The 26005-nt window shown below is 43.7% G+C and overlaps 1 protein-coding gene and 1 long non-coding RNA gene across 3 annotated transcripts in view; both read right to left on the bottom strand.

The window, feature by feature from the left end:
• The window catches only part of LOC142071560 (uncharacterized), a 50855-nt gene extending 29760 nt beyond the window's left edge, over positions 1 to 21095 (bottom strand). Inside the window, exons 1-2 of the long non-coding RNA XR_012667660.1 lie at positions 20998 to 21095; positions 18543 to 18795 (exon numbers count right to left, since the gene is read on the bottom strand). This is a non-coding gene — a long non-coding RNA (uncharacterized LOC142071560). The remainder of the gene's footprint in view (positions 1 to 18542; positions 18796 to 20997) is intronic.
• LOC125634180 (uncharacterized) lies at positions 7671 to 11831 on the bottom strand. 2 transcript variants are annotated; one of them, XM_075126194.1, is made up of 2 exons: positions 9132 to 11831; positions 7671 to 8195 (listed from the first exon to the last, which is right to left on the bottom strand). In XM_075126194.1, exons 1-2 carry the CDS (start codon positions 9280 to 9282, stop codon positions 7735 to 7737), a joined length of 612 nt encoding a protein of 203 aa, XP_074982295.1. In that variant the 5' UTR covers positions 9283 to 11831; the 3' UTR covers positions 7671 to 7734. The 2 variants fall into 2 exon arrangements, with proteins under 2 accessions (XP_074982295.1, XP_048700531.1); XM_048844574.2 differs by having other exon boundaries at positions 7671 to 8198.
• Positions 21096 to 26005: the final 4910 nt, after the last annotated feature.

The following is a 26005-nucleotide window of genomic DNA, read 5'->3' on the forward strand; positions in this document are numbered from 1 at the left end:
TCCCGGTAAGCGGCTTTTATTTTGGGAAGGAAGCTATTTGGTGCGGGCTCTTGGGGCGAGGAGGGTTAGGGCTGCATGCATGCCTAGATGCAGAATAGGGCATTGATGTGCTCTCTCACATCGCGGTAATCGGCCTCAGTGATCTCTTCAAAGGTCTCATTCAGAACTTGGGCAATGCGCTTGTGCAGGTTTCTTGGGAGAGCCACTGTGGTCCTTATCCCATGCAGGCTAACTTGTCCATGCCACTGTGCGTGAGGGGCAGGGGGACCATTGCTGCAGAAAGGCAAGATGCATATGGGCCAGGGCAGAAACCGCATTGCAGTAGAAGACCCTCCCTTGCTTCCCAGGTCACCCTCAGCAGCGAGATATCTTCCAGGATGAACTCCTGTGGAAAATGTGGGGACAGTGTTCAGTATAGGGGCCTCCTGCTGCTGTTGGCTCTTCCCAAGGCACAGAAACCCAGAGGACAGTACAGCCATGAAACAATCAGTCACGCTTGACCCTGTGCTTACTCACCATTTTGAGGCTCCCATGGGTTCTGTGCGCTCGCTTTGCGACGGGGAAATTATGCTATTGTGTAGACTGTGCTTGCCCTTAAGTACGGGGGAACCATTGCTCTGTCTGGTGTGAACAATGCTGCCTCTGTTAAGTGTTACATTTTGCCTTCACAGATGCAACCTTGAGATCTCAGCTGTCCGTGTTATCACCGGCTGAAAGACTCCAAAGAATCAGAAAGAGGCCACGCAGAAGCAAGGAAGACATGTTGCATGAAGTAATGCAGCATTCAAGTAATGAAAATCGAAAAGTGCAGGAGTGGCGGGACAGCGAAAGGAGGGTCTGCCAGCAGAATGAGGAGCGCTGGCACAAAAGCGCGGTGCTCTGCCAGCAAAGCACGGATCGGCTGATAAGCATAATGGATCGCCACGCAGACTCGATTCAGGCGCTCATAGCCATGCAGGCGGAGCACTACCGTCCGACCCTCCACTCCCCACAGCCCTTGTCCCAAAACTCTTTCCCTTGTGCCCCCGTGTCACCTCCAACCCACTTTCCCCAACATCCGGGTTCTTGCTGCCACCAGCTGCCTCCAACACCTGTAGCTTCACCACCCAGACCTGAAAACTACAACCCTTACCCACTGCACTCACCCCCCATCACCATGCAGTATAGCCATCCTGAAGTGCAGCATCCATTGCACAGCACTCCAGACAGGAAGGCTGAGTATGATAACAGGACATAGGCAAATCTGTGATTGTACCATTCCCCACCTCACCCCCTTGCCCCTTCTGTTTCCCAGGTAGTTGTGTTTCTTTTCAATAAATGGATTTTTTGGCTTTGAAAACATTCTTTATTATTGCATAAAGTAAAAGATACCTTAGCCCAGGAAAGAAACAGACACTGCAAGTCAGTGTAGCAAACACAGATTCCTACTAACATTGGAACCACTGCACTTCACTCCCGTGAGGGCACCAGACATTACTGTTGGCTTTCAGCCTCAAATTGCTCCCTCAAGGCATCCCTAATCCTTGCAGCACCGTGCTGGGCCCCTCTAATAGCCCTGTTCTCTGGCTGTTCAAATTCAGTCTCCAGGTGTTGAACCGCTGAGTTCCATGCCTGACTGAATCGTTCACCCTTCCCTTCACAAATGTTATGGAGGGTACAGCACGTGGATATAATCGCAGGGATGCTGTCATGGGCCAGGTCCAGCTTCCCATACAGAGAGCACCAGCGGCCCTTTAAATGGCCAAAAGCCCACTCCACAGTCATTCTGCACTGACTCAGCCTGTTGTTGAACTGCTCCTTGCTGCTGTCAAGGCTCCCTGTGTAGGGTTTCATGAGCCACGGCATTAAAGAGTAAGCGGATATTCTCCAAGGATCACAGTGGGCATATCGAGTTCCCCTACAGTGATCTTCTGGTCTGGGAAAAAAGTCCTGGCTTGCAGCTTCCTGAACAGGCCAGTGTTCCAAAAGATGCGTGCGTCATGCACCTTTCCGGGCCAGCCTGCGATAATGTCAATGAAACGCCCACGGTGATCCACAAGCGCCTGGAGAACCATAGAGAAATATCCCTTCCGATTAATGTACTCGGAGGCTAGGTGGGCTGGTGCCAGAACTGGAATGTGTGTGCCATCTATCACTCCTCCGCAGTTAGGGAAACCCATTTGTACAAAGCCAGCCACAATGTCACGCACGTTACCTAGAGTCACAGTTCTTCTGAGCAGGATGCGATTAATGGCCCTGAAAACTTGCATCAACACGATTCCAACAGTTGACTTTCCCACTCTACACTGGTTAGCGACCAATCGATAGCTGTCTGGAGTTGCCAGCTTCCAGATTGCAAAAGCCACCCACTTCTCCAACGTCAGGGCAGCTTTCAATCTCATGTCCTTGCGCCTCAGGGTGGGGGGCGAGCTCCTTACACAGTCCCGTGAAAGTGGCTTTTCTCATCAGAAAGTTCTGCAGCCACTGCTCGTCATCCCAGACTTGCATGACGATGTGATCTCACCACTCAGTGCTTGTTTCCCGAGCCCAAAAGCGGCGTTCCATGGTGGTGAGCATGTCCGTGAATGCCACAAGCAAATTCGTGTCATATGCATTACTCGAGTCAATATCATTGAGTTCTGTCACTTTGGATCATAAGGAATAATGCGACTGCAAAACGTGATGTGCTGGCGAGACTCGTCAGCATACTCCTCAGCAGTTCGGGGTCCATTCCCACAGACTGAAAGGGAAGACAGAGTGAGCAGTACAAAAAACGTTGAAAGATGGCGCCAAATGTGGGGACGGAAGCACAGGGATTGCTGGGATGCAAACCGATGCATCACAGGGCATTGGGACAGGACACAGAATATCCTGCACCCCCCACCCCCTTCCCACAAGCCACAGCTCCAGAATGGGAAGAGGTGCTCTGTGGTATAGCTGCCCATAATGCACCGCTCTCAATGCCACTGCAAGTGCCACAAATGTGGCCACGTCAGTCTGCTTGTTCCTGTCAGTGTGGACAGACTGCAGTGCTTTCCCTGCTGAGCTCTCCGAAGGCGGGTTTAACTCAAAGCACTCTACATCTGCAAGTGTAGCAATGCCCTAACTCTGAAGCAGGTAGCCGAGGTGACTTTCACTCTCTTGATCTTGAAACTGTAGTCACAAAAGCTGAATCCACAGTGGTGTAATACAACATTACTAAATTCACTTAAAATAAAATAGAATAGGCTACATTAGAGATGTGAATTGCATTGTTCATCTGGGAAGAGACTTGGACTACAGGAGGCTGAGCGACACTGGAGGGGGCAGCTGAGTCTGGAATGGTAGGAGGAGCAGAATAAATACCCACCATTACAGTGTTGCCAACTCTCATGACTTTATGGCAAGTGTCGCAATATTTGGTGTTTTTGTTAAAGGCCCAGCTCCAGTCATTGGGAGGAGGGAGGAGAGTAAGTTCTTAGCCCTCATGGTTGCACAGAAAAGCTTGAAAACATGACCTGCACACATAGGGGTGCTGGAACTAGGGGTGCTGCTGCACCCTATGGCTTGAGGTAGTAATAACAACCCAAATACATGGTTTCTGCCTTAAGCACCCCGCTATAAAAACTGTTCCAGCACCACTGCCTGAACATAACCTAAAGACTCAGAAAACAGAAGATAAGGCCGGGGGAGGGCAGGGATTTGTTAGTCTCTGAGGTGCCACAAGTACTCCTTTTCTTTTCATGATTTTTTTAAGACACTCATGATTTTTAGGGCCTGTCTGATAATTTTGGCATCCTTGGCATTGGCAATAGTGGACTTAACAGAACCGGGGCTGTCTGGAAGACCGTAGCTTCAGGAACCTGAACATCTGGGACACCAACTCCACTCAGTGTGAGCCAGAGTGCTGACCTGACAACTGAATCAAAACCCACTTTGATGTTGATGTATGCCATGTGAATCGGGTGGTTAAATTCTCAGTGAAGCTCAGTCAGAAACTGGAGGGTAAGGACAGCATCCATTGTCCACCACCCAGCAGTGAAACCTGATTGCTGTGGAAGCTGTTAAGGAGCAGCTGCACTCTACCAAGCAGAATGTGAGTGAAGATCTTTCCTTAGAGGCAAAGCTCTGCAGTAGCGTGGAAATGCCTTGTTGCAGTGGGAGCCCCAAGGGGCTTTCTGGCTCACTTAACCAGAATGCTGCCTTACTCTCCCGGGGAGTGAACACCATAGTGGGAGCTCTACCATCTTTTTTGCAGGATGTAAACATGTCCTCGCCTCCAGTCTTGTCCAGATCCACTGGTTGGTACAAACAGTGAGACAAGAGGATGGTCTCATCTCATATCTTTTGGGGATGCTCACACCAAAAGCAAGTGCTAGCTTTATGCAATACTTTGTGCTTCCCAGCTGCACTGTGTATAGGAGTGAAAGACTCCTTGCTCATCTCCACTGGACCTGACACAATCTGAGCATCTGTGGTATTTTAAAGAGAGGTTTCTTTTTGCTAGCTATTTTGTGTTTTCTGCAGATGGAAAATCATGCTGGCGGGGGAAGTTTGGCTACTCCTTTTGCCGTCTCATATGCATTCTTAAAGATTCTTTTTCTCCTGATCAAACTTTTGATTGAGCCTGTTGTGATGCTGTTTGCCATATATTGGGTCAGACTGTCACATGGGGCTGCAGGTTTCTTCAGCTGGCTAGTCAGCATGGGAGGTAAAGTGCAATGTGGCAAATTTCTAGTGCATCAAGAGGAGATGGGAAAAATCTGTAGGAGCAGTAACAATTACTCAATTTTACATGTCCTGGGGACTCCACTCTATTTTGGTGATTGGTTTTGGTCCTCTCCTTTATGTTCCATTTGAATGACTTCATGTTGGAGTGGGTAACAGTCCATGATATTTGACTGGGAGGATTATTAGCTAGAAATGGTTTTCCAAGCTTAAGATACGGAAATAATAATAAAACGATATGGAACATGGAGGGCTGCATGGGTGACTAATACAGGCAGTGTAAAACACACCAGAACCTGTTGCTTCTGATATTAGTTTATTGCACATAACAGTCTTATTCAAAAAGCATACATCATGCTGAGGCAGTGATTTAAAAAAAGCTGGCAGGAGCATATAATGCTGGATGGATTTTGCCACTTAAGCTACATGTGGGTAATAGCTGGTAGTGGGTAATATGTAGTGTTTGACCTTTACATAAATGAATGAATATTACACTAGAATGTTGATTGATAAGAACTTTACTTCTATTAAGCAGTAGGAATTGTTTCGTGCTGTTTGGGGCAAAAAGGTTTTATATAATTGGAGTTGTAATTAGAAATGCCAGCCCTAATTACCCGTTACCTATTTCTGTTTGAGGACTGTAGAAAAAATATTCACTTTTGACAGCTATTTCCACCCTCTAATTACTAGTGAGAAGGTCTGGACAGAAAACAGAGTCTAGATCATCTAGTAATAGAAAAGCCAATCAAAAGAAAAAGCAAGCCATTATTTAAGTTCTCTGGATGATTCATTGAATTATTGTGATGTCATTATCATCACACATTATATTCCTTCCAGTTTATTGGTAGTGTAGGGCTCTACACTGAGGCCCCTTTACCCTGCTCTGTCTGTTTAAAGGAGCCACACAGTAGGAATAAATTGCAGTGTAAAGGGACCTTTGAGCAAATGAGAATCAGGTCCCAAGTCTTCACAAATACTGGGTATCCCTTCACCACCCAGCCGTAAGGGTAGCAAAGAGTATGTCAGTATGAATTCAGCTCTTTGGGTCACTTGCCTTGACATGCATGTCCATGGGGTTTGTCATTTCTCCTTGAATCAACAGATCCCACTGACACCTCTGAAAGCTAATTAACATGAATTGCCCACAGCCAGTATTTTTAAAGCAGCTAGTCCAAAGCAGAGCTCAATCTCCCATCTCCACATAAAGCACTGCAGGCATTAATGGAGGACAGCATTGTGGAAGCATTTCTGAAGTCTGTCCCCCCAGCAGAGATAACACAATATGTTAGCACTGGTATCACACTGGTTGATCTAATGCATGAGCGTGGGGGCATACTATATAGCCACATAATACTGTTGCTATACTCTGGGCCATTCTGTTTCTCACAAAGCCACCCCCTTTGTTGATTTTAATTCTCTGTAAGACAACTGTAAGCCATGTTGTCAGTCGCCCCTCCCTTCGCCAGAGCAACGGCAAACAATCGTTTCACGCCCTTTTCCCTGGATTGTGCGAGCAGGAGCAGATGCCATAGCACAGCAAGCATGGACCCCATTCAGCCCACCACAGCAGTTATGACCATTGTAAACACTCGCGCATTATCGTGCAGTGTATGCAGAACCAGCACCTGAAAAACCAGACAAGGACGCGACAGCAGCGCGGTGAGGAGGACATGAACACACTTTTCTCTAAAACCGCATTCCTCTGTAATTTGGCGATTACGGTGTTAATGGGGCAGGCTCATGCCGTGGAATGCTGATTCTGGGCCCGGGAAACAAGCACAGAGTGGTGGGACCACATAGTGTTGCAGGTCTGGGATGATTCCCAATGGCTCCGAAACTTTCGCATGCATAAGGGCACTTTCATGGATCTTTGTGACTTGCTTTCCCCTGCCATGAAGCGCAAGAATACCAAGATGAGAGCAGCCCTCACAGTTCACAAGTGAGTGGCAATAGCCCTGTGGAAGCTTGCAACGCCAGACAGTTACTGGTGAGTCGGTAATCAGTTTGGAGTGGGCAAATCTTCTGTGGGGTTTGCTGTGATGTAAGTAGCCAATGCAATCATTGAGCTGCTGCTATCAAAGGTAGTGACTCTGGGAAATGTTCAGGTCATACTAGATGGCTTTGCTGCAATGGGATTCCCTAACTGTGGTGGGGCTATAGACAGAACGCATATCCCTATCTTGGGACCGGACCACCAGGGCAGCCAGTACATAAACCGCAAGGGGTACTTTTCAATGGTGCTGCAAGCACTGGTGGATCACAAGGGACGTGTCACCAACATCAACATTGGATGGCCTGGAAAGGTTCATGACGCTCGCGTCTTCAGGAACTCTGGTCTGTTTAAACAGCTGCAGGAAGAGATTTACTTCCCAGACCAGAAAATAACTGTTGGGGATGTTGAAATGCCTACAGTTATCCTTGGGGACCCAGCCTATCCCTTAATGCCCTGGCTCATGAAACCGTACACAGGCACCCTGGACAGTAGTCAGGAGCTGTTCAGCTATAGGCTGAGCAAGTGCAGAATGGTGGTAGAGTGCGCATTTGGACGTTTAAAGGGTCGCTGGCGCAGTTTAATGACTCGCTCAGACCTCAGTGAAACCAATATTCCCATTATTATTGCTGCTTGCTGTGTGCTCCACAATCTCTGTGAGAGTAAGGGGGAGACATTTATGGTGGGGTGGGAGGTTGATGCAAGTCGCCTGGCCACTGAATACACGCAGCCAGACACCAGGGCAGTTAGAAGAGCACAGCAGGAAGCAGTGCGCACCAGAGAAGCTTTGAAAACCCGTTTCATGACTGGCCAGGGTACTGTGTGACACTTCTGTTTGTTTCTCCTTGATGAAAACCTGCCCCCTTGGTTGCCTCTAAATTCCCTGTAAGCCACCCACCCTCCTCCCTTCGATCACAGCTTGCTTGCAAAGGAAATAAAGTCACTATCATTTTAAAAACATGTATTCTTTATTAATTGATTATAAAAATAGGGAGATAACTCACAAGGTAGCCCGGGTTGGGTGTGGGAAGAGGGTAGGAGGGAAGGAAAAGGCCACTTTAAAACTTGTTGAAAGCCAGCCTTTTGTTGCTTGGGCTGTCCACTGGGGTGGAGTGGCTGGGTGCCCAGAGCCTCCCACCCCGCATTCTTGGGCATCTGGGTGAGGAGGCGATGGAACTTGGGGAGGAGGGAGGGTGGTTAAACAGGGGCTGCAGTGGCAGTCTGTGATCCTGCTGCCATTCATGAACCTCCACCAGACGCTGGAGCATGTCCGTTTGATCCCGCATTAGCCCCAGTGTTGCCTCAAGCCTCCTCTGATCTTCCTGCTGCCACCTCTCCTCATGTTCATTGGCCACTTTCCTGTACTCTGCTATTGTGTCCCTCCGCACATTCTGCTGAGCTCTGTCAGTGCTGGACGACTGCATGAGCTCAGAGAACATTTCATCGCGCATACTTTTTTTTCGCCACCTTATCTGAGATAGCCTTTGGGATGGAGGAGGGAGGCTTGAAACATTTGCAGCTGCTGGAGGAAAAAAAGGGAGTGAAAGCATTTAAAAAGATACATTTTACATAGCACATGTGATTTTGGTACAAGGTCGCATTTTGCATCTTATATTGAGTGCCTGTGGCTTTGGTGTTAGAGATCACACATGCAGGACCGGGCAACAGAATTTGGCTTGCAGGTGGCCATGGTAAGCCATAGTCTTTCGGCTTCTGCAACCTTCATAACAGCAGCCCCCTTCTTTCCCATACCAAACAAAGCCCACTGAGTTGGCCATTTAGTGCTGCAGTTTTCCTGTTAACGTGCAGCAGCAGAAACCAAACTAACCCCCTCCCCCCATCCAATTCTCTGGGATGATAGCTTTTCCCCACCCCCCACCTCCTGGCTGGTATCAGGGAAGATCCCTGCTAACCAAACACGAACAGCTCAGTGCCAATGGCCCCCCCGCACGTTGTGGCTAACTGCAGGGAGGATTTCTTTTCAGCCACAGGCAAACAGCCCAGCAGGAACGGGCACCTCTGAATGTCCCCTTAATCAAATTCCCCTATTTCAACCAGGTTACCATGAATGATATCACTCTCCTAAGGATAACACAGAGAGATAAAGAACGGATGTTGCTTGAATGCCAGCAAACATCAGGACCATACGCTGCCAGGCTTTGTCATGCAACGATACCAGATTACTTGCTACTATCATGGCATGGTAAAGTGTCCTACCATGGAGGACGGAATAAGGCTGCTCTCCCCAGAAACGGTCTGCAAAGGCTTTTAGAGTACCTCCAGGAGAGCTTCATGGAGATGTCCCTGGAGGATTTCTGTTCCATCCCCAGACACATTAACAGACTTTTCCAGTAGCAGTACTGGCCACGAATGCAACCCAAGTCCTCAGGGCTATTTAATCATTAAAAAATGCTTGCTTTTATAACATGTATTATATTTTAAAAAGTACACTCACCAGAGGTCCCTTCTCTGGTTTCGCTGGGTTGGGAGGGTATTTCAGTCAGGGTGATAAGAAGATCCTGGCTGTTGGGGAGAATGGTGTGCTGTGTGCTCTCCCCAAACTCGTCCTCCTCCTCATCTTCCCCAAATGCAAAATCCTCAGCCATGGTGGAGAGTACCCCATCATTGGAGTCCACAGACAGGGGTGGGGTAGTGGTGGCGACCCCCCCCTAGATTTGCATGCAGCTCAGCATAGAAGCGGCATGTCTGGGGCTCTGTCCCGGAGCATCCGTTTGATTCTTTGGTTTTCTGGTACGCTTGTCTGAGCTCCTGAAGTTTCATGCGGCACTGTGTTGCCTCCCTGATGTAGCCTCTGTCCCTCATGGCCTCTGAGATTTTTTGAAATGTTTTGGCATTTCATCTTTTGGAATGTAGTTCTGATAGCATGGATTCCTCTCCTAATACAGCGATCAGATCCAGTACCTCCTGTTCGGTCCATGCTGGAGCTCTTTTTCGATTCTGGGACTGCATGGTCACCTGTGCTGATGAGCTCGCCTGGCCAAACAGGAAATGTGATTCAAAAGTTCCCGGGGCTTTTCCTGTACACCTGGCCAGTGCATCCGAGTTCAGAGTGCTGTCCAGAGCGGTCACAATGGTGCACTGTGGGATAGTTCCCGGAGGCCAATACCTTTGAATTGCATCCCCACTAACCCTAATTCGAAAAGGCGATGTCGATTTCAGCGCTAATCCTCTTGTTGGGGAGGAGTACAGAAATCAGTTTTAAGAGCCCTTTATGTCAAAAAAATGGCTTTGTTGTGTGGATGGGTGCAGGTTAATTTGGATTTAACGCTGCTAAATCCAACAAACTCATAGACCAGGCCTCTGAAAGCAGAGCTCTCCATTGATATTATGGTATACTCTGAAACCTCCAAGATACAGTCATTTATAATATTACAGCAGAAATATACAGATTTAAGGTATTGCAAATGTTATATATGACAACTATTGGGCTGTGGATCTTCAATAAGTACAGTAAGACCAAGAGTTAAGGTAAATGGTGATAATCAACGTTGATATGTCCAAAATGTAACATTTTGCATCCTTTAAAAATAAATGCTCCAAAGCAGGTCTCACAAACAGACCATGTCTATTTCTCTCGAAAAGGTGGAGGAAGAGGAGGAGGATGTAATTTCATGCTGTGCCTAAGGCTAGCTAAATCTTTAATCTATCCATTCATAGATGTATTGTACAGTTTGAAATAACTACTCCCTTAGCTCCATATTACCACAAACTGCCTGCAAGAACTGTCTGTCAAGTGAACCACATCAAAAGTCAGACCCTCATTAGACACATTCTAGTGTGAGCATCCCACACCAGGTAAAGTAGGGAGCTGTCTTTCCTTTTATTCTTTGCCTTTATAAGGCTGAAGTGTATTCCAATATATTTTCAGGAACTGCCCACATAACTGAATGATGTCTGTTTGCCCAGAAAAAGAATATAAAATGGCAGATGGATATCTGGGATTTAATATTTCAATTTTCTCTTCCAAATACTACTATTTACTTGGGGTTAAATTTTCATTTCTTCTTTTTCTTCAACACAGAGACATATGAAAAGATCAGCATATATGTTATTTCAGCTCCTGGATGATGGAAACACTGCAAGGATAGCAAATCTCATGTTGTTTTTGTCCCAGTGACAGCTCTTCTAGCTATTAAAAATAGACGAAACACACGTACAAACAGTTGCTATCCCTAGGCTGCCTGGTATGTTTCAAACAATATTCCACTTCACGTCCACTAAGTTTTCCAACTTCAGCCTTAAAACCCATTTCTTGTTGTGGGGCAGACTGCCTGTATCAGAAACCAAAGCTCTGTTCCACAAGTACAGTCCAGAGCAGATCTCCTGCCTTCGTAATGCAGAAAATCACCTTTCTTCTGCTTACAATCTCAACAACTGACTATGGCTAACCTAGTATTAACCTTAACCTCCTCCAGCTGTGATCGCCTCGACATGTACATATTTACCAGTATTTTTCAGGACTGCCAGTGAGTCATACACAACATTCATGTGAGTACAAAACACAACTGAAAGATTCGGAAAGGACCATTATACAAAAAAAGGAGGACCAGTGAAAAAGTAAAACAAACATCATACAAACATGCAGTGTCAGGGGACTAGCAATGGAATACAGAGACCTTCACCTGTCACGTAATGGTGTGAATGGATCAATTGTGCCCATGTTATTACTAAAGTTGGTCAAATTAATTCTGAATAATATCCAGTGTGAAATTAGGTCTTTTCTTCCTGTTCATTGAATGTTTGTGAATTCATCCTACTTTCCACTCATGCATTTGATATTTTTAAGTATTTACCAAATAGTTTGATTGAACAATTTTCAGCCTATGGAATGTCTGCAAACTGTTCACTTTTATTATTCACTAGTTATTATTCATCATTTGTGGCGTGTGATTGTTCACCTAAACTGAGATTTTCAAAAGAGCCCAAGGAAGTTAACTGAACATCAGGAGAATCTGGGAACCTAACTCATCAGGCTCCTTTAAAAATCCCAACCCTAATCTAATAATGGTGGTGTTTCCCCCCCAGATTAGAGGGCTGAAACTTTCTAAGCAGGAGAACAATAAAAGCAAATAATAAATACTCTTGTTAATCCACAAATATCCTTCTCTACATGGAGACACTGATATTTCTATGAAGAATAAACATTTCCAAACATTTATAAGATCAAAACCCTATTTTCACAAATATTTGCAGTCAAAAAAAAAAACAAACCCAATTAAATTTCAAATGAATGGTTGTAAATAGTGGTTTGGCAGCAATCAACCAGCCCTAGTTACTACCATCCAATAGCTACAGAATCCTAGATGGTATGTGGCAAGGCACTTCTTTGTCTCGCTTGACTCAGTGTTTTCCCCTATGGCGATGGGTTGGGAGGATGGGGAAAATTGGTCGGACTCCAGAGCATTTTTATTCATCGCTTGGGTTTTATTTTCCAATATTTACAAGGAGGGTCTTGGGGGAGGCCCAAGCAGTACTCTTCAGCCAAATAAAAAAAAATAAAAAAAGAAACTTTTAACGCAACAAGGGAATACCTTTCCCTGCCCCCTCTCTGGGTGTTATCTTATTATGCTGGCTGCTGGGTGCCAGGCTTTCCCCAAACTATCCATTAGCTCGGTTGTTTCCTCTATAGGGAAGAGAGCAGGCTTTCACCCAGGAGAAGCCTCTTCTCCCTGCTGCCATTAACCCTTCTGCAGTTTGTCTTTCACCTCTCCAATCAGAAGAGGCGTTTTTAAAGGCCACTGGCATCCCTTAATTGGACTCAGGTGTCCCTAGTTGACATGATGTAACTTTTTCAGCTCATAGAAAAAGGGCCTTTAGCATTCTGAGGCTAAAATACTTGTCTTCCGCCACCCTCTGGTGGCCCGCCCACTTCCTGGAACCCAACAGGACCACTCTCTGGTGGCTGTCCAGTATGACTTTGTCACTAGAGCCTATGTGAAATGAATTGGCAGACCAGTTCAGTATCTCTGCAAAATTCCCAACATAAAGAATTAAAAGTGAATGAGTATAGAATCTGAACTGCACTCTTATCTTTAGGGTTGTTCTCTCATGGTTGAAGCAGATTGACAAGACAGTGTCTGGAAGCTATGACTGCACTGAAAATTGATCTATCATCCGGCATCTTTCACAAGTACTAAATAAAACTGAAATAAATTAGAGACCTGTTTCTGCCAACCATACATAAAGTAGTATCTTATAGTAGTTAGCTATTACTCCACAAGAGTAAGGGTGCCAGAATCTGGCACTAAAGAAGCAGACCACCTTGATTTTGGTAAATACTTGAATAGGAGAGCCTTCTTTCTTCGGTAACCATCCCTAAAATAGACAGAGAGTTAGTACTCCTTTAAGAAACAAATGCTAATTTCCATCTCATCATTATTCATGTAATACTCTCTCTCATTTTTGATGAGGAAGGATATCCTCTTAAATGAGTTCTGAATCTCTGAGTATTTTCCTGAACACATATATAAAACGGCAGTCTGAGCAAGTAACCCAAATTCCTAATTCTTCTTGTGTGGCATTTTCGTATAACATCTTGATAATGAGTATTTTCTTTTAACTGTTGCTTTGATTTATGGCATACTCAGTGTGACTAAGGATTAATTAATTCTGACTTGATAAAATATACATGTGTGACTCACATACTGTATCTAAATTTAAAGCAACTATAAACCACATTGCAATACTGATGTAAACCTTTGGCATGTCTGTGATGCATACAGTTAGAGATGGACTGAACTGGTACTGAAAAGTTCATTTGACTGAATATGAAGATGCCTTTTGCTTCTAAATTAAGCATGTTGAAAGGCTTAATTTAAATTATATATATTTGATTCACATACAGTATACAAGAATATAAAGTGGATGAATATTTAATTAGTTAAGAATAGGCTAGGAATGTTGGCTTGTGCGCTGCCCATACTGCTCTTGCTTTTTGGAACGATACTAATCCACACAACCATGGAATGAAGATTAAATCAGGCCTGTTTGGATACAAAGTCTATTTTAACGTGAAAGAAAAAAAGGGGAAGATTGTAATTATGAAAGACTACCTTTTGTCTGCAACGGTCTTTGCTGTGACTATTACATAGAAACAAACAGCAAAGCCCATAATACGTATCTGATGCAAATGGAGTGCCAGTAAGAAACTGGCTTTTATTTCCTGGTCCCAGTCACATGATCTGGATCAATACCCCTGCCATCCAATAGGGGTCAGTATGTACTTCCACAGCTACTGTTACTTCAGTTTTATAGCCTTTGTATCAAGAGGACTTCCCCTGCAAGATCTGGTCATAAGTAAATGAAAGCAAAAGTAATTAGCTGTGAGTCACACACACACACTGGAAACTTGATTTACAGGCACAAGTTCTTTATTATTATTGTTTATTATTTGTATTACCATAGCACCTAGGAGCCTTTGTCATGGACTTTGTAAATACTATTTTAATTGTATTAGTGTTGCACAACCTTACTTTGATCCTAGATGTCTGATCTGCAAACAATACTATTAATAAAGTTTCATGCAACAATATAAAAACATTTAAGAAAAATGTGACTAAAGCTGTATTTCCCCCTTATGTTTCTTTGCTCTTAAACAATCCTTTACATAGCATTTAAACAGAAAAATAAACCCCTCACCTACTTTATTTCTAGGGAAAAGCTGTGACAACCATATCTAGTGTTCCAGCTTGCAGTGATCCTGGGATTTTAGATCTGAGTTCATGAGACAGATATGAATTTGGTGGTTTCAGATTTCTTTGTTTGTGGTAACTATATGCTAAAAAACCTGAGCTACTGAAGAAGAAATTCTGCAGGTAGGCTTGTGCAGCATGGTGTAACTCATGCTCATAGCGTGGCTCATTGTCCTTTGTGCCTGTACTAGCTAGACCCCACATAGAGGGCTTAGTTCACTACTGCCTGTGAACTCGTGGACCTGGTTGTTTAGCAGCAGGGGCTCATGTTTTCAGATGCAAAGGTCCCAGGTCCCAGCAAGACTGAATTATTTCAGTGGCATAAGCCAGGTGGCATGATGTTGAATTTGAAAAGGCCTCTACAGGTATGTCTACATAAAAGACCCATGGCAACGTCCCAAAGCCCGGATCAGCTGACTAAGGCTTGTCAGGCTGGGCTGTGGGGCTCAAAATAGCAGTATAGCTGCTGTCAGGCTGGCTGGAGCCTGCTCCGTAAAATGCTCCCCCCTCGCAGGTTCTCAGACCCTGGGCTCCAGCCCAAGTCCGAACATCTACACAGCTAATTTTAGCACCACCGCCCAAGCCCTGGGAGCCCAAATCAGCTGACCCAGACGCTGAGACTCACTGTCACAGATTTTTTTTTTTACTGCAGTGTAGACATATCCTCTATGATCCAAGTGTTGTTTTAGGCTGATGACTGAGATCATCTTCATCTGCTAATAAATCTGAAGGACTACTATATTTTGCTGTATTTAGAAATTCCAGAACTTCATCTCTTTTTGGTAGGAGATCATAGAATCATAGAACATCAGGGTTGGAAGGGACCTCAGGAGGTCATCTAGTCCAACCCCCTGCTCAAAGCAGGGCCAATCCCCAACTAAATCATCCCAGCCAGGGCTTTGTCAAGCCTGACCTTCAAACCCCTAAGGAAGGAGATTCCATCACCTCCCTAGGTAACCCATTCCAGTGCTTCACCACCCTCCTAGTGGGAAAGTTTTTCCTAATATCCAACCTAAACCTCTCCCACTGCAACTTGAGACCATTACTCCTTGTTCTGTCATCGGGTACCACTAAGAACGGTCTAGATCATTCCTCTTTGGAACCCCCTTTCAGGTAGTTGAAAGCAGCTATCAAATCCCCCTCTCATTCTTCTCTTCTGCAGACTAAATAATTCCAGTCCCCTCAGCTTCTCCTCATAAGTCACGTGCTCCAGCCCCCTAATAATTTTGGTTGCCCCCTGCTGGACTCTTTCCAATTTTTCCACATCCTTCTTGTATGTGGGGCCCAAAACTGGACACAGTACTACAGATGAGGCCTCACCAATGCTGAATAGAGGGGAATGATCACGTCCCTCAATCTGCTGGCAATACTCCTACTTATACAGCCCAAAATGCCATTAGCCTTCTTGGCAACAAGGGCACGCTGTTGACTCATATCCAGCTTCTCGTCCACTGTAACTCCTTTTCTGCAGAACTGCTCCCTAGCACTTGGTCCCTAGTCTGCAGCAGTGCATGGGATTCTTCCGTCCTTCCTTGTTGACCCTCATCAGATTTCTTTTGACCCAATCCTCTAATTTGTCTAGGTCCCTCTGTATCCTATCCCTACCCTCCAGCGTATCTACCTCTCCTCCCAATTTAGTGTCATCTGCAAACTTGCTGAAGGGTGCAGTCCACACCATCCTCCAGATCATTAATGAAGATATTGAACAAAACCAGCCGCAGGACCAACCCTTGGGGCACTCCACTTGATACTGGCTGCCAACTAGACATGGATCCATTGATCACTACCCGTTGAGCCCAACAATCTAGCCAGCTTTCTATCCACCTTATAGTCCATTCATCCAGCCCATACTTCTTTCACTTGCTGGCAAGAATAGTGTGGGAGACCATGCCAAAAGCTTTGCTAAAGTCAAGGAACAACACATCCACTGCTTTCCCCTCATCCACAGAACCAGTTATCTCGTCATAGACAGCAATTAGATTAGTCAGGCATGACTTGCCCTTGGTGAATCCATGCTGACTATTCCTGATCACTTTCCTCTCCTCTAAGTGCTTCAGAATTGATTCCTTGAGGACCTGCTCCATGATTTTTCCAGGGACTGAGGTGAGGCTGACTGGCCTGTAGTTCCCCGGATCCTCCTTCTTCCCTTTTTTAAAGATGGGCACTACATTAGCCTTTTTCCAGTAGTCTGGGACCTCCCACGATCGCCAAGAGTTTTCAAAGATAATGCCAATGGCTCTGCAGTGCATCTGGCCCCATGGACTTGGGCTGGTCCAGCTTTTTTAAACAGTCCCGAACCACTTCTTTCTTCATAGTATGGGGAGGAGGTGACCTTGTTTGTGAAGTCTCCCATAAGAACCAGAGCCTGTGATCTAGTAACTTCCGTTAGTTGCCGGAAGAAAGCCTCGTCCACCTCATCCCCCTGATCCGGTGGTCTATAGCAGACTCCCACCATGACATCACCCTTGTTGCTCACGCTTCTAAATGTAATCCAGAGACACTCAGGTTTTTCTGCAGTTTCATACCAGAGCTCTGAGCAGTCATACTGCTCTCTTACATACAATGCAACTTCCCCACCTTTTCTGCCCTGCCTGTGCTTCCTGAACAGTTTATATCCATCCATGACAGTACTCCAGTCATGTGAGTTACCCCACCAAGTCTCTGTTATTCCAATCACATCATAATTCCTTGACTGTGCCAGGACTTCCAGTTCTCCCTGCTTGTTTCCCAGGCTTCTTGCATTTGTGTATAGGCACTTGAGATAACCTGCTGTTTGTCCTGCTTTCTTAGTATGAGGCAGGAGCCCTCCCCTCTCGTGCTCTCCTGCTCATGCTTCCTCCCGGTATCCCACATCCCCACTTACCTCAGGGCTTTAGTCTCCTTCCCCCGGTGAACCTAGCTTAAAGCCCTCCTCACTAGGTTAGCCAGCCTGCTTGCGAAGATGCTCTTCCCTCTCTTTGTTAGGTGGAGCCTGTCTCTGCCTAGCACTCCTCCTTCTTGGAACACCATCCCATGGTCAAAGAACCCAACGCCTTCTCTCCGACACCACCTGCGTAGCCATTCGTTGACTTCCATGATTCGATGGTCTCTACCCAGGCCTTTTCCTTCCACGGGGAGGACGGATGAGAACACCGCGAGCACCTCAAACTCCTTTATCCTTCTTCCCAGAGCCACATAGTCCGCAGTGATCCACTCATAGAATCATAGAATATCAGGGTTGGAAGGGACCCCAGAAGGTCATCTAGTCCAACCCCCTGCTCGAAGCAGGACCAATTCCCAGTTAAATCATCCCAGCCAGGGCTTTGTCAAGCCTGACCTTAAAAACCTCTAAGGAAGGAGATTCTACCACCTCCCTAGGTAACGCATTCCAGTGTTTCACCACCCTCTTAGTGAAAAAGTTTTTCCTAATATCCAATCTAAACCTCCCCCACTGCAACTTGAGACCATTACTCCTTGTTCTGTCATCTGCTACCATTGAGAACAGTCTAGAGCCATCCTCTTTGGAACCCCCTTTCAGGTAGTTGAAAGCAGCTATCAAATCCCCCCTCATTCTTCTCTTCTGCAGGCTAAACAATCCCAGCTCCCTCAGCCTCTCCTCATAAGTCATGTGCTCCAGACCCCTAATCATTTTTGTTGCCCTTCGCTGGACTCTCTCCAATTTATCCACATCCTTCTTGAAGTGTGGGGCCCAAAACTGGACACAGTACTCCAGATGAGGCCTCACCAATGTCGAATAGAGGGGAACGATCACGTCCCTCGATCTGCTCGCTATGCCCCTACTTATACTCAAGGTCATTCTTGGCAGTATCATTGGTGCCCACGTGGAGAAGCAGGAAGGGGTAGCGATCAGAGGGCTTGATGAGTCTCAGCAGTCTCTCCGTCACATCGTGAATCCTAGCTCCTGGCAAGCAGCAGACTTCTCTGTTTTCCTGGTCGGGGTGGCAGATAGATGACTCAGTCCCCCTGACAAGAGAGTCCCTGACCACCACCACCCACCTCCTCCTCTTGGGAGCGGTGGTCGTGGACCCCCCATCCCTTGGACAGTGCATCTCATGCCTTCCAATCAGCAGAATCTCCTTCTGTTCCCTTCCCTAAGATGTATTATCTAGTCCACTCTCGGCATTAGCGGAGAGAACATGAAAATTGTTGCTTACCTGTATCTACACTGCTGGTACATGGGCGGTCCCCTTGCTGCCAAATTTCTTCACCGTCCTCCTGTCCCCACTGTGCAGCCTGCTCTGAATCTTCAGAACATTGTGCCCATAGAAGCATATCCTGACGTCTGTCCAGGAAATCTTCAGTTTCTCTTATGTAACACAGGGTTGATACTTGTTTCTCCAGACCTTGAACCTTCTCTTCCAATATGGAGACCAGCTTGCACTTTGTACAGACAAAATTGCTTCTGTCCTGTGGAAGAAAGACAAACATGGCACATCCAGTGAAGGTCACAACAGCTGAACGCTCCCCATCCATATTACTTTCCTTCTACGAGCTTCCTCAAGAGTTGTAGTAACTACTCAGAGAAGCCGGCAAGATGTAAGCCTCAGTGGGCTCTCCCCGGGCAAACTCCCAGGCAAACTCCCTCTGTTAGCCTCTGGTTTGCAGCTGACTGGCTTTTTGTAACAGTCAGGCCCACCCAAGGCTCACCTGGAATAAAGCACTCCCAATTCACACTTTTCAAACAACTAATCAAGCACACGGTCAAACTGTCAAACTGTATAAGTCACCTGCATTTGCTAATCACCAGCATGTTTCTGGCACTGCTGTATGTGTTTTTATTTCAATGTTAATATGTGTGCTTTCAAAACATCCTCCAGTTCTCTCTAATTAAATATTTACCTGCTTTTACTTTAGTCAGTTTAGCTCCTTTTTATTACAAAGGTTTTTTCCTTACATTTTTGTTCAGGTACCATTTCGTAAGTGAGCACTGTTTACAATGGAGAAGCAAACTTATCTGAATTAGTTAGGGCTGCAGAGGAGCTGAATATTTATTTTAGTTAAAATGATCCTTTAACAACAGAGTCCAGACAAAAAAATTCTACTTCTCCTTTAGTCCAATTATTATCTTCTAGCTTGTTCTTTCACTCTCCTTTCCCATATGTTTTGCAGCCTCCTCCTATTCTTCCTTCCCTCATTCTCATATGGTTTCCAATTCCCTTATGATATCTGATCACCAGGGCCCTATTTTGCAAAGAGTTCAACGTGGGTAGACACCAGAGCCCATGAGGAGAACTGTTGACTTCCTTGCAAAATCTGGGCTCCAGTCATGATACACGAGCGTGGGCTAAGGGGTGGAGGTGGGAGTGATGGATGGGACAGGCCTTCTATAGAAAAGGAAGGGGAAGAATCGACAGAGAAGGGTCTTTTAGGAGCAGTGAAGGGATGTGAGATGATTGCAACCTCTTCTGGGCCGAGGTTTTATACATGCCTTTATATGAATTTGTATGACACCTAGGACAGGCAAGCCCTGATTATGATGGGGGCCTCACATAGTATAAATCTTACAAAATAATAAAAGGTGGATGCAAGGCTTATATAAGCTTCAGATAAATATCCAGATTTTAGATGCTGATCCATACTGAACTGACCTGCCACGCCGTATCAGCTTTGTCCTTCTCTCTCCTGCCAAAAAGGAAACTGAAGGAGCTATCTGCACAAACCAAAGAAATGCCTTTTAAACAGGAAAATGAAGTGCACTCTAGCCACTTGCCAACTCTGAAAAAGATTTGTTCTCAATAGCTCATTCAGTTTTTGTAGAATATTATTTAATAGTAAAACTTCACCTATTGTGTGCTGCTTTGCTTTTTTTCATTAAAGCAAATTACATAGTGTTTCTATTGGTTATGGTAAGTGATAGATGCTTCCCCTCGCCCCTCAGGAATATGTGGATAAAACCTGTCACTAGTCAGAATTGGATTTCATTCGTTTTAAAGCGTCACAGACACTTCCATTGTAAATGGGGCTTGACTGACAACACAAAGCGAATGAGCCCATTGAGAGCACTGACAGGACTCATCTATGATACAAATATAACTGAATCATGGGACGTAAGTACAGACACAGACGGTTCAAGATTTGAACCCATGGATGCCTGAAGATGTGGCCAGGACCCATCCACTCTACACATTTTAACCACGCGGTAGCTGGGTTATTGGACAGCTGTGTCATAACGGATGCCCTGAGTTGGTTTTATTTGTGATGCAGACAGGGCCTTAAGTCCCACCATAGCACAGTCTTTTATTCATACGGTTTTCTTGGGAAGCTGGAGAACAGCAATGAATGAAATATGAGGGGAAAGAGTCGAGTTAAGCTTCCGTTCCAGAAGAATATCCTTTCGTATTACAGAAAGAGTTCTAAAAGTCACTAGAAAAATGGGTTGCAAAGGGTTTATATATCTTCACAAAGTAAGTTTAGTTAAAGATGGTGTTTTTCGCTTAAAAAAAAACAAACCCTGAAGGAGTTTAAGGAGCCTGGCTATAAAAAGGCAGGTTTAGCACAGAGAACCTTTCCCATCTCAACACAGAATAGTATTTATTAATTAGTAATTATTCTTGTCAAGGATGGATTCACCCTGACAGCAGCAATGAAAAATTCATGACAGAGACTTACCATTTCTAATCAGCTGTATCACTATGTGGAGACTGCCAAACTTCGGAGACCAGCCAGTGCTAGGAACACAAACAAACATCATAGTTTCCATAGTAACTGAGATCACCTTGGAGATGATTAATACCAGTATGACGTACAATGGGTGTTCCAAAGATATCATCCTTTGCTGATTTAATCATGATCCAATATAATGTCATTTAACATCTTAGTGAAGAAAAAGGAATCTGTATCTCACAAGTATTTTCTCTTATTCATTAGGTGTTGGGTCCCAGAGGGAAATGCCTACTATCTGCTTTTATTCTATTTCTTGCTAGCAGAAGAAAAAACAACATATATGGCCATGGCATTTGAGCTATAAAAACACGGATAAAGTGGATACTTTATAGGAATGGTAGGTAATTTCCTGAAAGAAAAATACTATAAAAGCATGAATTACTCATCCACTGTATGAAGAGCCATGCAAAACAACCACTGAAATATTTCAGCTTGAGAAGCACTGCTCTAAAGCCTATCTGATTTGGGGGACCGGCAATTTTTTTTTCCAGTGTGTGCGCAGACCGGCAGCCGATGACTTGCGGACTGGCACTCGTCCACGGACCACAAATTTGAGTAGCACTGCTTTGGAGAACACATGAACTGGTGAAAAACGAATTTTTGCCTTCTGTGAGAAACACTGTTTGTATGACAAAATAATGGAAACATTCTGGATGGGAACAAATCCAAAAGTTTCCAAGTTTTTGCCCAAGGTGAAATTTTGCCATCTTCACAAAAGCCATGTTGTGGAAAATCAGAACAGAGACAAAAATCCCATTTGTCGTGGATGCTGTCAGAAAGAAACTTGCATTGTCTAGGAACTAGCACAGGACTAGAAAAAGAAAGGTGTGGATTCTGTTCTTGACTTTCATTATGTCATTGGCTTAGTAAAAAGTGGATAATACTACTTATAAAAACAACGAGGAGTCCGGTGGCACCTTAAAGACTAACAGATTTATTTGTTAGTCTTTAAAGGTGCCACTGGACTCCTCATTGTTTTTGTGGATACAGACCAACACAGCTACCCCTCTGATAAATAATACTTATGTGGCACCAGTTAATCACTATTTCTAAAGCACTTGGATAGAAGGTGCTAGAGAAGTAATAATTTTATTATTTTCATGAAACTAGCATAAAATTTGATTTTCATTGAATTTGTCATTGGTGTGAATTTTTTCACGTATTCTACCATATATAAGTTTCAAAGTGGCAACTCCATGTTAGAGATATGAAATATTTCCCAAAATGGGCCTTGATCCTCTTAATACCAAAATAGCTATATCAGTTACATTCAGTTCTTATTTTCTCAAATAAGAACTGTGAACAACAGCTTTAGGATAGTTTTATCATTCTAATAGGCTAAAATCTTACACTGGAAAACTTACCTATGAATAAATTAATACTTACCTGAGTAAGGGGTGTAAGACAAGGTCCTTACTTTGTACCTTTTTTCTGCACATTAATTTTCTAATTCAGCTCAATTCAAATGCAGGATTCTCTGAGGAAGAAGTGAGAGTGGTTTATTCTTCTGTCAAAATTTTACTAAGGTCCAGATAATTAAAAGTATTTAGGTGTCTAACTCCCACTGATAGCAATAGATTTAGGTGCCTAAAGAACTTTGAGTATCTGGGCCTAACTTTTTGATTTGATTCTTATACCTAATTCCCAAGTGATTCATCAAGCAATAAAATGATTGATTGTGCTGAAAACTAAGAACTGTATCATATCCTTTCCAAATAAAAGAGCATATAATCCAAACATATTGGTTATTCTCTGAACATTATTATGTTGGAAACCAGATTCCTGCTATATTCATCCCTTTCACTAACACAGCTGTTGTTCTGCATAGCCGGCAGTGGAACATATATGCAGATATGGGAGGGCAGCTTTGCAGATAATTAGGTGCAGATTCTCTTCTCACATATTCCAGTTTTATACTAGTGTCATTCCATTCACTTCAGTGGAATTACTCTGATTTAACACTAGCATAATTAGCCAATACTTTGCTCTAAATCTGAGGCTGTATTTGAACATTTTTAGTTAATTCAAGTGCTTCAGTTAGAACTCAAAGCATGCAGCAGAGTCTAACAGCATTAGGTACATTGTTTATTAACTTGTAATTGTGAAGTATTACTTTTTCTTAGTCATTTTAAATATAATAAATCATTTATAGGCTTCTACACAAAATACTAGAAGTCAAGAGATTCTGTTCAAGAAGTCTATTCTCAATTCTGCCTCAAATTTCCAGCGACAAATCACAAACAATCTGATTGAAATCAATGGGAGCTATAGGTGTCATCCCCCTGAAAATCAGGCCTTGAGCATTTCAAGTTCACTGTCCAAATTAATGTACCCTTTAGACAATTTTGAACTTACCTTCTCTCTCCCCTCTTTGGTAAAATGTGGACAATGCTACTTTTTTGTAGTACCTCCTGTTAATGTTTTGACGCTTATTTCATTAATCTTTATATCATTCTTTAGGAATCCTTGGATGTGTTCCTCACAAGTGCAAAGCAGTACTGTATGATTTGATATAAATAGGCTTTTGACTCAGGGAGTCAAACACAATTTTTGAGCCTATTTCTGATTTTGGCCAGTATGCTGAAAAAGTGATACCATCTGACACACCAGAAGTAGCCAAGTGTTGCAAACGCATTCATATCCTATTTCATTACTGGTTTAACAATCAAACTACAGACTTGATCTGACAAACACTTAGGCACATGCTTAGCTTTGCTGTTATGAATAGTTTAATTGATTTCAATAAGACTACTCATGGTAGTAAAGTATAACCCATGCATAAGCATTCCTATGCTAGTCTATAAGGGTTCTTATGCTGTGCTTATCACAATAATAACTGAGTGCTAGATGTCTGCAGGATTGGGTGCTTAATGTTGAAACATAGAACTTTTTAATCAAGCTATTAAATAGCAAAATGTAGGCTCCCCCCTCCTTTCCCACCCCATATGCAATCAGTGCAAGTTTGAGCACAAATAGTCACCTTTTAACAGAGCTAGAGTTGAAAATGCCAATTGCAATTTAAAGCATTTCACAGTTTACAGACTTCACAGAAAATTATTTGGATCATATAAGCTTCAGAATACATACTAACAAAAATAAGAGCAATTTCCTTTCCTTTCAAAGCACCATACTGTGACTTTCAACCGGCCCTCTGTATGCAGACAGACTTCTGATTTAGGGAAGCCACTGTAGCAATAGATAGAGACAATCCTCAGAAAAGTCTCGAATTTGTATTAATCAAGCATGCATTAATATGCTAATAATGAAGAGCTTTGTATAGTTTTCAGCTGCCCTCTTGCTCTGAGTGACAAGAACTGATTTGCTTTTCTTCTGGGATGACTTTTTTTTGTTTTTTTGGATTAATTATGCTAAGGTGCCTGAAATAACACAGAAAAGTTCGAAATTCAATCATATTTTCCTGATACTTCTTCAGAGATGGCATTATTCTCACTGTAATCCAAGTGGGATACATGAAATATTAAAAAAAAAAAATCAAGGCTCTCATCTCAGTGCAGCAAATATTATACATTTTATGTTTCTTAATGCCTCCTTAGAATTCAGATCAGTGATAGATATGGAATACAGGAAACAACTTGTTGAACTACCCTTATTATAAAAAAAGAGAAGGAAAGCTGCTTAAACAAATTTCTCCATATGTCTATAAAAATAGTCCACAAAATGATTGCTCAGTTCCTTCCATTTGAGAAGGATTCGCCAGGCAAAAAATGAAAGATTTTTTATAAAGATCAATGGACTAGATTTGTTTATCTTTTTTCCCTTGTTTTTATGCCAAATTCTTCCAGGTAACATCTGTAAGATATTGCTTTTCCTATCCATCTGTACCACTAAAACTCTTGTCCAGGTTCTCAATCTCATTACACGATTATTCCAACAACATTCTCTCTGGCCTTGCAATATGCAATCCACTCATATCCATTCAGAATGCTGCTGAAAGATAGTTTCCTAGCCCATCACTTGGACCACATCACTCCTCTCTTTGAATCTCTCTTCTATTGCATCAGATATAAGCTGACTATCTTCATTTTCCACATCCTACAAATGATCTTTCATTCACTATTGAAATGTCAGCCCCCACCTCTGACTAGCCCATAACACTAGAATCCATCATCCACTTAAGTTTTCAAACATGCACCTTCATGTTTTCTCCCAGTCTTCCCCTCCTGCTTGGGAGGAGCTCCCTGCAACCAAAGTCACCTCGTTATGCTCCTTCAAATACTCCTTAAAACTCTCCTTTTCCATCATGTCTACAAAAAAATTGACAGCTGTGAGGCCTAGGTAGGCAACTGGTGTGCAGAGACCTCTGTCTATCACACGGACTAATACGGTCTCATTGTTTCCTTGTACCTCCCATCTGTCTGTCCGCTCTTTTCTCATACTTAGATTATAACTCTTTGGGGCAGGGACTGTCTTTTGTTCTGTGTTTGGATAGTGCCTAGCATCTGTGACTGGGACTACTAGGTACTACAGTAATACAAATAATAATAATGAGTGTTCGTTATCTTGGTATAAAATCTTAGTAGAGACAAGACATAGCTAGCTTTTATCATAAGGTAGTTAGGTAAGGTCAACACTAGATCCTCCACCCATGATTGACCTCACCTGGATACATTGCAATGAAAACTACATAGCCTTGTCTCCATTGGATTTTACAATGAAATCACTAATGTATATTATTATACCCAGTATATACATAACTCTTTTGGCAGCGAAGACACAGCCTAAGAGCTAGATCATGCCACTGAGGAACTGCCCTTAGCAGGGGGCAATATGGCACTGCTACTCATATGCAGATTCTCACTGCAAACTCTGTTTGTTTTTATAAATAGAAATGCTTCCAATATTTTAGGCAGTGCTAACTAAACTGACTTTTCAGTCGTTTAGATGCATTCTTTGATCTTCTCCAAACTTTTCTTTGAACTTAAACCAAACCTAA

This window comes from Caretta caretta, chromosome 3 (genome assembly GCF_965140235.1).
Source record: "Caretta caretta isolate rCarCar2 chromosome 3, rCarCar1.hap1, whole genome shotgun sequence".
Lineage (NCBI taxonomy): Eukaryota > Metazoa > Chordata > Testudines > Cheloniidae > Caretta > Caretta caretta.

What these genes read in the sequence shown, in the direction of transcription:
- LOC125634180 (XM_048844574.2), bottom strand. Translation starts at nt 9,282, where the DNA reads ATGGCTGAGGATTTTGCATTTGGGGAAGATGAGGAGGAGGACGAGTTT. An exon ending in AACCAGAGAAGGGACCTCTG is followed by an intron (nt 8,199 to 9,131) that starts GTGAGTGTACTT and finishes TTTTTCCTCCAG; the next exon opens with CAGCTGCAAATGTTTCAAGC.